Source organism: Physella acuta, unplaced genomic scaffold (genome assembly GCF_028476545.2).
Source record: "Physella acuta isolate Inbredline_101_S28 unplaced genomic scaffold, ASM2847654v3 ptg000171l, whole genome shotgun sequence".
In the NCBI taxonomy this organism is placed as follows: Eukaryota; Metazoa; Mollusca; class Gastropoda; family Physidae; genus Physella; species Physella acuta.
Window position 1 is genome coordinate 326,067 of NW_026731690.1, and position 12,373 is coordinate 338,439.

The window sequence follows — 12,373 nt, forward strand, 5'->3', positions numbered from 1 at the left end:
TTTATTTATTCAACTACAATAAAAATAGAGGGAAAACATTGTTTTTTTATCATAAATATAAACACCTAAATGTAAGTTTTGAGAATGAATAAACAAAACACCTAGTATTTAATATGTAGATTAGTTCTATCCAATGTAAAAGCTATACATCTAACATGTTTATACTCAACCTTTTTACTTTCTCGTATATACGAAGTATAGAGAAAGTATTGTAATCGTGCAAAAAAAAGTCGAGATTTTTACAAATCTCGACGTTTTACACCTCACTGATACGGAAAAACATAATTTTGCAATCTTGTCCGTATGTCTGTGTGTCTGTGTGTGTGTCTGTCTGTCTGTCTGTCCGTGTGTAAACACGATTACTTGAGAACCGTTACAGCTAGGTTGATGAAATTTCATATATAAGTATTTTATCAAAATCGTAGATCCGTATCAACTTTTGAGCGATTTCCGATAACCGGAAGTGGCACTTTTCCTACTTTGAATGATTTTTCAAAAGCCTATAACTTGAGTACTATTTCAGATAGATAAATGAAATTTCACATGTAAGTAAAAGATCTAATTCTCTACCTTCTGTTAAATTTTGAGTAATTTCCGTTGTCCGGAAGTAGTAATTTACGCTACTTCCGATTTCTCAAAAAACTAATGTAAATTTTTAAAGTACTAATAATATTGCGCACTATTATGCGCTTTTTTATTTGGCGTTCACTTGGTGTGCAATTAATTTGTCTACGAGATTTTATTCTATTTTTAAAACTTTAAGAATTTAAAATGGATTAAAAATCACGTCTATAGCCCGAGTTCCCATCCCCTGTTATTTTATATAAGAATATTCGAGAAAGTTTAGGGGAGATCACTCCCGGTTTATTAAACAATGAAATTCAGTTTTAATTTGATACTCATTTTCTTTGACGATTTGACCTGCTCAGCTAAATATCGAAAAGAATAAAAAGTAAAACTCCTTTAAATTTTGTTACTTCTACTATTCTACCAATCTTGTTCTTAGTTTTTCCTTTAGATCATAGTCTAAGAAATTTCCTCTGGTAACAACAATGTTATCCTCCAAAACAACTCTCGACAGTTCGGCTGGCAGACGGTGAAGTAACTGATCTTCAACAAGAACGACAATCCTTTTAGGGTTGGCAGACGTCAAAGCAGATGTGGCTGCTCTACACATGAACAAGAACCAACGGTCACGTGATAAAAACGTTTCGTTGACAACCAGAAGAACGCGCCAACTTCTGTCTATAGCCTGCACAGTGGCTGAGGCCAGGTCAGTTGAAGGTGAGAGGTCACGGTCACGAATAAAAGTCGTTAACCTCAGTGTGTCCTCGATAAACTGTCTGAGGTCATGACAAGCGAACTGATAATCTCTATCAGCATAACCAATGAAGACACCAATCTCGTAGTTGGAAGGTTTCTTTAGAAAGGTTTCACTAAATAAATTAAGCAGTCCAGAAATGATGTACGTTTTATTTTTGGTAACAAATACACACAGCAAAAACCCAATGAACATTAAACATAACATTATAATAGAAAACCAAAGAAAAGACTCTCCCGTATATTTGCGCCAATATGCTCCAAGATCTGTTATGGATTCTGTATATCTAGAAGCCCCGTCAGTGTCATTACAAGAATAGTTTCTATCCAGATCCATATTTACAATTGTCAGCTTCATCCACAGGAGGAATTGGATGTCATGGCAGCCACAAGATAAAACGTTCCCTTCTAAATACAAATTAAACCCCTTGTTGTCTGTTGCCAGCTTGTCTAAACTGTATCTCACGTCAGCTGTAAGAGTAATCAGGTTATTGAACCTCAGATCTAAAACCCTCAAGCTTGGGGTGTATTGTAGGTTAAACGGGAATTGTCGAAATCTATTCCCTGCAAGAAACAATTCTCTTAGATTTCTATTATACAAAAACGTCTTTGAGCTCATTGACTTAAAAGAGTTGAACGACAGTTCAAGCTGGTGAAGGTTTGTTAGTTTTTGAAACAGCCTGTCTCCGAAGTTTGACATCAAGTCATTTGGTATCTGATTTCTAGACAAGTCCAACGTTTCTAGACCTGGCATCTTGTCAAAAAATGAATAGCTTAAAACGCTAATACCGTTACCAGCTAATATAAATATTTTTAAATTATCCAAACCTTTCACTGTGCTTGTATAGATCTCTCCAGAAGATTCGGAAATATCTAAAAAACGTACATTGTTAGCTCCCACAAAAGTTACTGGAAGTTCAAAAGAAAGCGACGAGAACAATCTTTTAAAATCTAAATAACGTAGCGAGCTTGACATGTAGACAATGATACCCTTCTCAACGAACTTAGTACCTCGTTGTGAGAGCATACTACTCCCAACACTGTAAGAGTTTTTACTCCTTGTGCTTTTACCACTTTTACATTGATCAATATTTTCAATTTCCATAAGTGATTTGGTTTTTGGTTCAAATGTATTGTAAAATTCGATCATGATGGTCTCTATAAGTTTCATGTTAAGGATAGGCACCACGGATAAAATTTTTTTTTTTATTTAACACATTTCTGGATGTTTAATAAGTTCATATAATTATAGTTGTTAAACTATAGACAAAAATAATATATAGCCGTCAATAGCAGTACTGGTTGCCATGGAAACAGCGAAAAGGTGTGAAAACTAACACCTTTTCAAATCGCTAAGGCTTTGTTCCCATAAGAGATTTTAAAAAACGGATGAAAGATTTAGATTTCTCAAACCAAACTATACATTTCTACGTTTACTCATTGCGATAGCTTGTACTCAATTTTTTATACAAATTTTTACGTAAATTTATGTACAAAAATTAGGGGGTGGTGTTACAAAAATATCAATATTTCCTTAAGTATTGTAGTAAACTTAATGTACAAACGTAGTTTTGTAGATGGTATAATGCTGAACGCACGTGGAATGTTTTATTCTTGTATGACAAAGGGTTCCAAAGCCTTAGCGATTTGAATGTCGAATTTTGAGTAAAAATGCAAAGTTGAGAAAACGTGAAAAGAAGAGCGGGAAAAGGCGCGGTGCGTTTTCTCTTATAGAAAACAGAAAAAAACGTCTTGTTATATGTGGAAGAACCATTTGTCTAATAAAATACGCTTTGATTTATGTTGTAAGCTTTAGATAGATTTTTTCTATGTAAGCAGAAAATATGTATACAACAGGTAATGAGTGTATGAATATTAAGTATTACACATCCTATCAATCTAGCGGTATTCTCAGAACAGCTATCATCAAACCAGATAAAGTTTTGTTTGTTAGCCGGTCTTCTCACTTCAAAACAATGTCTTTCTCTACTCAAATTGTAGCTTACACAAGTTTATTTCCTTATGATAATAGCCTACAACACAACACTGGGTACAACGCTTGAGGCTAGACACGCCCCTCCACCCCATCCCACCGCTGGATAGTGCGTGAGGAACCGATGAGCCATAGATTACCAATGTTCATTCAACCGTGAATAACACATCTGTGTAGATAGGGTCAAGTACAGGGCCTAAGTGAATGCTTCCCAGCTATCCTATCTACTACTATCTAGTATTTACATTCGTTGCTAGCACACCCTATACGGAGAGATGGGCATACACATTAACACATGTGTCGTATACAGTCCGGTGTAAAGCCTGATGAACGCGTTCAAGCCTATCACAGCATGCCGTAACAAGATTATAAACCGGCCGTTGGTTGAATGGCGAGAAGGGAATGAAGGGGGTAAAGGGGATGGACAGTACATTCTTCAAACTGATAGTCATGTCCATGACGCATTGTTTCAGCTTAGTATAATTTTAAAGCGTACGCAACAGTGTTTAATATTGTTCCAGTGATAATCAACAGTACATTTCTAGGCAAAGTTTCAATTATTAAACTTAATGTTGTTGTATAACTTTAAAACAACAAATAGAAGAGTATACGCAAATGAGGTAAACAAACGAGACAGGCGATTGTTTTGTTTATCTAGAAACAAGATGGCTGCCTAGCACACGTGGTTAGTTGCAGCCAATCGTGAATTATTTTGATTTTCTGTACTATAATATGATTGGTCAAGCGTATCAATGAACCTCTTCCCATTCATACATTTTACGCGCATGCCCTTATATGGAGTTTAATATAAAAATTTACTTTGTAGAAAACAACTTCTATCCTAATTATTTTTAGAACAAAAGAAAAGGTCACTACACCAGCGGGTACACGAGTGCTTGGCCCTTAGATTGCTGTAAAGTTTATGGTGCCTCGCGGGCAATAAATGATGTAATACCCGCTCGAAGATAGCCGCTGTCCGCGTAGTAGTGTGAAAACTTGCCGGGGGGTACCATGTTTCACATCGCAATAAACGGATAACCGTAAGCTGTAGAAGTCCGAAATGTTCGGGTTAGATAGATAAAAGGTATTAGTATCGAATTAAGAAATAAAAATTTTGGGTAGCAAAATTAACATTTTATCGAAAACATGGGTATCTTGTTCCCTTAAGTAATTGATATAGAATCGGTTTGGTACCATAGATTTGGTTTTCATTCAAATTAATACTTTTCAAGCATCGACCCCATACTGGGCTTGATAAGGCGCCTTCCATAATTACAAAAATTAAACATTTTTGTATAGAAACATGTGCCACGCATATTTTAGTTAAATATTTTGTAGACTTGCGTGTAAGGATGGCATCTCCCGTGAGTAGAGTGTTGTAAGAATCACCTCGAACCAAGCGGACAGATATCAGAGTAATCTTATCCATCGTTATATTAACCAAGTCTTTTAACATAAAAAGTACAATTTTTAGCTGCACGACAACATTTGTAAAACTAAGACTATTTAGATAGTTTAAACCAAAGAAAGGGGATTCATCGATCAGTAATTGGAAAGTTATGTCAATTATTTCCAAATTTTTAATCTGATTTATGTTTTTGAAACTTGAGTTAGTAATTCGGTTTAAATACCGACTTATAATTAAGGTTGAAAATGATGTCAAATTTTTCGACTCTTCACCAAAGTATAAATCACCACCAAAACAACTAATGCTCAATGTGTCTAATTTCAGCAAACTTGAGAATATATCATTTGGACAAAAAGGCAGGTTAAAATAACCATCTTGTTCCAATGACATCACGGAAAGGCTTTTTAGAGGGGCGAATGTTTCTTTAGAAAATGTGTGTATAATTAGTGGATTAAAATTTAAATTTAGATATTCTAATTTCCCCAGGCCGGAAAAAGTAAGACTTTTAATTTTGTTGTGAGACAAGTCGAGCCGACGTAGGTAACGTAGGTTCTCAAAGATCGAAGGTACAGAGGTCAAAACGTTGTTGCCTAATAATATGGTAGTCGTATTATTGGGAAACCAGGAAAGGTCAAGACTGCGAATATTACGACCTTGACAGTCTACCACCGCGCCAGATGGTTGGTTCTGGATCGAACATGGCGACTGACTTGTGTCACTTCCGGCTGACTGAGTCACGTGGCTTGAAGTGGTCGTGTTGTTTTGTGATAGACCCATGCATGTATAGGCAAGAAGCCAAATCAGAGACAATGTCTTTTGTAGCTGTAGGTAGGTCTGAGCCGGTGGCATTTGTGTTTGTAACATTCAGTGAACCAAGCCAGATCTGAGACGAGATCTTATGTAGCTTTGAGGTGTCTCAACTTGCAACCTTCGTGTGTAACATTCAGTGAACCTAGTCAATGTATTATGTAGCTGTAGATATATATCAGCTCTAGAGATACGTGTGTTCAACATTCAGTGATGCAGAACTGGCCTGAAAATTTAAAAAAAATGTATTGTGGCTCGGATTAATTTTCATTACGGATGTGTAATATTCAAAGCTCTAAACATTATAAAAATGGAGATAACAGCATATTATTATTTGAAATTGCATCCAATATTATACAGTTGTATGATAGTATGAATAAATTAAATAATAAAGAAGGACTAACTAATTTTTAAATACTTTGTGCTAGAATAACAATTTGCCAAAGTCATACGTTTTATTATATTTATAAAACTGTACACACATATTTTCAAGCTTTTTTATACACTGATTTTAGATATAAAACGATTATTTATGATAAATACAATAATAAACTGCTATTTACCTATCCCCCTAAGAACAAAACTTAGTATTTTTTCTCAAGAAATTGTCCCCATCTGATCATTTTGGCCAAGACTCATAGCAGTAAATAAAACATTCTGAAGTTAATATAAAACAACAATAAACTCAAATGCCTATGTAACATGTGAAACCTAAAAGTAAAATAGAATTCTTCAACTTTGAATATTTAATTCCAGGAATAGAAAAAGGTAATCAACACGACTTACCTTGTTTCTTGTACACTCAGCAACGATTCAATTCTTCTCTACGACTGGCGTTCTTTTATCTCGCAACGTTGCAGCTTTTATAGTGACTGAACATTTAGGTCATACATAATGCAGAGAGGGGGTAAGATGGGGGTTGGAGGATATGGGAATTCAGACTTGACACCAATTAATACAATCGTTCCAGGGTTTTTCCTGTTCTTATTTCGATAACCCTACCTTAAGCTCCCCCCTCCCCCTTCCATTAAAGGTTTCGACGGTAAAAAAAGTAAAGTTACTTCCTGAATATTATATATATATATATATATATATATATATATATATATATATATATATATATATATATATATATATATATATATATATATATATATATATATATACCTTCCTCAGTGGGGAAAACATGTTAAAGTCGCCCACTGTGCCTTTGTGCTCTAAGGGGCTGACCCTGACAGACAAAAGATATTTTTATTGCTTAAGAAGACCAAACGTTTGTGGACGCAGCCAAGCGTTGCCACACGTTTTGTTTACACTGTTTGTGATGAACAACGTCTATAGGGTAGACTACACATGTAACAATGACTAGCTTTACGATGGCTCGGTCTTAAAATCTAACAACAGTGAAGTCGACAAGGATAGTGTACAGGATGTCTGTCAGAATGCCATATTGAATAACAGAATAGTATGCCTTATCAAAATGCCGTATCGAAAGCAATACATCCTTAAAATAGGTTTAATAAAAATAGGTTACATACTTGTACATAAAATGCAATTTCTGCCGAAGTTTACCTATTCTTCCCGTCTTGTCATTTAGATAATGCAATATTCAATATTATAATTTCTATGATAAGAATATTATATTATGTTTTGTTTATTATTGTTTCGTACCTTTTATTACATACTAGAGTACCCGTCATCCGTTGGATAACTGTGGTTTTCGGGGGTCATCCATAAAAAAAAAACATCACGTCTGTCACTCAGAGGCATAGCGACCCTTCCCGGCGCCCGGGGACAAACTTTTCAATTTGAACCCACCCCCCCCCCCCCCCGCAAGATTTCGATTTGCAACCCCCCCCCCCAAACTTTGATGTGCACCCCCCTCAAGTTTTGATTTGAACCCCCCCCCCCCACCCAAACTTTCGATTTGCACCCCCCTCAACCTTTCAATTTATTTTTCCAACCCATTTTGGCGCCCCCTAAGGTCGGCGCCCGGGGACATATGCCCCCCCCCCCCTCCTCGTTACGCTACTGCAGTGTCACTTATCGTCACAAAAAACAGACCCACACATTCAAAAATATGTTTTTTATCTTTTAAAAACACCGAAAACACCGATTTCGGACTATCCCTTCATATACTGACGTCACAGGTGACCTACTCAACTCTACTTCACCTGCCCAGTGTCCTGCCAAGTCTCAGACAACATGTTTTTATCGTTTAAAAAACGATTCCAGCCGAGCATGTATCTGACCACACTATCCTTTCATATGCTTATGACAAAGAAACAGATGAACTCTACTTCACCTGCCCTGTATCTTGCAAAGTTCAGATAGGCAACTTTATCATTCACTTCTAAAAAAAAATTGAAAAAACAATATCATTGACATATTGGTCTAGAACCCGTGCCACCCGAATGAGAGCCGACTACACTGCCAACTTAGCTATTTACTCGTGACGTCACACGTGAATTTTTATACTATACTTTGAGTCTCCTTATGCAACTTCAGTTACGCGCATAGATTCTTGATCTAGATCTAAGTCTAGTAGTACTAACTTTCAAATTAAATTTTATCTTAAATTAGCCAAACAAAGATTTATATAAAATAATTAAGGCCTGAAATAGATTCTAGATGTAGAATTTACATTAAGTCTAGATCTAGAATTTACATTGAGTCTAGTGACCTACATCTATGCTAGATCTAGATCTAGATAACTATAGATCTAGATCTAGGCTAGATTCATAACTTTCCTTCGACAGCTGATCTTTAGATCTAGAGAAATTTATCGTAAAACTAAATGAAAAAGACAGTTGAAAATTGATATTAGTGTTGGAACGTAATAAATACATCAAACGGACGTATTGTTTAAGTTATAGCCGGCAGAAAATTAGCTTTGTAACGCGTTAAACTTTTGAATGGGCCACAAAGTCTATGATGGAGTCCGCCATTTTTATTGTACCAAAAAGTAAACACATCAAGGGACGTCACTATCCCCACAAAGTTTAGTTAATGTTTTAACATTTTAAAAAAATATGGTTAATTTACCTATGAATAAATTAATAAATTAATTAACGTCTTTAAATAAATTTGTGATTAACAGTCTGTCTGCATTAAAAAATTATTCTCTACCTACATACTATTTCACAGCTCTGCACGATGAGTGTAACCATGTACAATAGTCAATCAGCCAAACAAACAAACAAACAAAAAAACAAACAAATAAATATTCAAGCATGTAAACAACTTTGAGTTTTAGTAGTATATAGATAGGCCTATATATTTCGTAGTGATTGCCATTGAAAATGTAGTGTCTGTGTGGGTGTAGTTTATAAGCTGTGTTTTTACATCCCGACGTTACTATGAACGATACCTTGTGATCAGACCTGTCGTCAAAGACTTTACATACTTGAAATGTTTAAAAGTAAACCTGGTGGCGTCTTAATTAAACTTGGTGGCGTCTATTGTTGTGTTCTAAGTACAACGAGTTAAGTAATGTTACATCATGGCAGCTTGTAGTCTACATTACTGAGTGATAGCCGTCAAGGCTAAGAATTGTTTAAAATGTTATTGTAAAAAATCTATTGCTGATTGCTGAACTGGGAAGTGTTGAAAACCGCACCCACAATCTACTTCAGCAGACGGGGTTTAACCGCGTCTCAAGAAAGAAAATGGGGAGTATGTAAGAGAATTGTTTCTACATACTTTATGTCTTAAGGGGTTGACGATATACACTCCCATGAATTAGCCAGAAGATCAAAAAGTAAAAGATATGACAGGTTTTAGTAAACATTTCAGTTACGGATACAAGTTAAACATCAGAAGATTCATCATTAACAGAGGAATAAGGAAGCGGATGAGAAAATTAAAGACTATGTAACTACTTTGAGCAAACTGCCGAAACTTGCAATTTTTTGCGAATAAATATCAAACTCATTGTCGAGAGCTCGAACACTGTCAAGAATAATTGAAAATGATACTTGAAGTTGTAATTGGCGCAGACTCAATTGACGCTAAAAACCTGTGTAGAAATGTGTTGAATTGTGGAGGCTACGGAAAGAGATTTCAGAATACTGTGTGCTGGAAGTTTTCTCGAAAAACAATAGCCCGAATGCCGTAATGGCCCTAATGTATGCAGCATCAACTCAAGATAATTTGTGAATGTCATCCTCGTATAGAACATCCAGAATTAATGCGACTAAGAACAAACTGAGAATGTATAATGAAAGCACGCTTTCGCTATTTCGAAAGGCGACACTATTTGTTAAAATACCCAGTTACCAACAAAAGTTACAGGTTTGTTTTCGTCATTGTCAATTTATATTGTGTGGCAACCATAACAGGGATTAGTAAAGTTGAACACATGAGTCTTTTTTTCCTGTAATCCACGGCTAATTTACATTGATGTTATTAACACCTTGCAAGCAACAAATAATGGAAGTCAAAGTTCTGAATTTCATAAGACACCACATTGCTTTGCTCTTAAGAAAATACATGTTCGATTACCAATAAACCAAACATTTAGGTAATTTGAAATAAAAACTTTTTTAATGAATTTTTTAAAAATAAAATTGTACATTTAGTAAAACACATGGCCAAGCAAAGACCTTATTTTTAAATTCAGTGAATAAATTTAAACAACAAATATGTTTTTACGGTTTTTGAAGATTGATATTTAGTAACAGAAAATACAAAAAAACATCAAACACATCCATTTTTAAGTAAAGACCGACAAAAAAAAACAGTTGTTTTTTACAACCATATTTTCTAATAACATCGTAAACTTAATGATTTTTAAAATATTTGCTTTTGCCTTTCAACCAATTGCGAGACTTTTATCGCTTCTGTCTATAGCGGACACCCAATGCCCGAGGTCAAATTAGATTTTTATTGTTGTTATAACTATACATTCATACATACAGAAATATACACACATACATGTGAGGAGAGCTCACCTTTTTCTGTGACATTAGCATATGAAAGTATAATATGGTCAGACACATACAAAGCTGAAGTCTTTCTTTTTAAAAGACAAAAACATGTTGTCTGAGGTGTGAAGTCTTATTGAATGTGGGGTCTTGCTTTTTGTGACAGTGGGGATGGGAGAGGAAAAATAAAAATGGTCAAACAAACGTGAAGTTTTTTATGCAGTGGGGAAGGGAGGGTAAAAATCGTCAAACAAACGTGACGGCAATTATGGATGTCTCCCGAAACCTACAGTTATCAAAGAATAACGTTAGTCTTCTTTTATTTACAATTAAAATGGCTGGACACAATACACTAAACACATCAGAACGTACAGGCCTAAAACATAGGGTATCTCTTCAGTAGCCTGCAGTAGTGTTTGTATCTCAGTTGCCTGCAGTAGTGCTTGTATCTCTTTCAGTTGCCTGCAATAGTGTTTGTATCTCAGTTGCCTGCAGTAGTGTTTGTATCTCAGTTGCTTGTAGTAGTGTTTGTATCTCTTTCAGTTGCCTCGGTAGTGTTTGTATCTCAGTTGCCTGCAGTAGTGTTTGTATCTCAGTTGCCTGCAGGAGTGTTTGTGTCTCTTTCAGTTGCCTGCAGTAGTGTTTGTATCTCAGTTGCTTGCAGGAGTGTTTGTATCTCTTTCAGTTGCCTGCAGTAGTGTTTATATCTCTTTCAATTGCCTGCAGTAGTGTTTGTATCTAAGTTGCCTGCAGTAGTGTTTGTATCTCTTTCAGTTGCCTGCAGTAGTGTCTGTATCTCTTTCAATTGCCTGCAGTAGTGTTTCTATCTAAGTTGCCTGCAGTAGTGTTTGTATCTAAGTTGCCTGCAGTAGTGTTTGTATCTCAGTTGCTTGCAGTAGTGTTTGTATCTCTTTCAGTTGCCTGCAGTAGTGTTTATATCTCTTTCAATTGCCTGCAGTAGTGTTTGCATCTAAGTTGCCTGCAGTAGTGTTTGTATCTCTTTCAGTTGCCTGCAGTAGTGTTTGTATCTCTTTCAATTGCCTGCAGTAGTGTTTCTATCTAAGTTGCCTGCAGTAGTGTTTGTATCTAAGTTGCCTGCAGTAGTGTTTGTATCTCAGTTGCTTGCAGTAGTGTTTGTATCTCTTTCAGTTGCCTGCAGTAGTGTTTGTATCTCTTTCAATTGCCTGCAGTAGTGTTTGTATCTGAGTTGCCTGCAGTAGTGTTTGTATCTATGTTGCCTGCAGTAGTGTTTGTATCTCTTTCAGTTGCCTGCAGTAGTGTTTGTGGTGTAGTAATTGGGCTGAAAAATGTTAAATTTTAATGTATAAAGTTTTAAATATTTTTGATAAGATTGCACATTTGTTTCGAAATTAATTTTTCTGTCGTCTTGTTAACCGATCTTCTTCCTTCTTTGTTTCTTGTTGGAATTTTGCCCCACTTACCCCCATCCCCCAAAACAAAAATAATTTTTTTCTTCGGTGTGCCTGTATAGCCTCAGTATAGCCATAGTACACCCAAGAATGCAGGTTTTATGTTTCGGCGTTTCTCTACTTGATAGGTAGGTGTCTCCAGCAAATAAGCAGTGTCTGACTAAGGTCAGATTACAGAATTGCCTATGTACAATCATGTATTTAACCGTATAACCCTATTTCCTAAGTGACATGTTTTATAAATTTAGATCTTAATAAAAAAAATGCACAATTCAAACAAACAAAAAATCTCAAGTTATCGTGTTTTCAGACACACAGACACACAGACACACCTACACACAGACATACAGACACGATTTTGCAAAAATATGTTTTTCCTACTCAGGGAGGCGTAAAACGTCGAGATTTGTAAAAATCTCCTATACTTCGTTTATACGAAAAAGTAAAAAAGCATAATTCAAACAAAAATGAACTAAGTTGTTTCTGTGAT

At 35.6% G+C, this 12,373-nt stretch overlaps 1 protein-coding gene across 1 annotated transcript; it reads right to left on the minus strand.

The window, feature by feature from the left end:
- Nucleotides 1-982: 982 nt before the first annotated feature.
- LOC131936193 (toll-like receptor 4) lies at nucleotides 983-2,491 on the minus strand. Its single transcript, XM_059293106.1, has one exon. It carries the CDS (start codon nucleotides 2,489-2,491, stop codon nucleotides 983-985), a length of 1,509 nt encoding a protein of 502 aa, XP_059149089.1.
- Nucleotides 2,492-12,373: the final 9,882 nt, after the last annotated feature.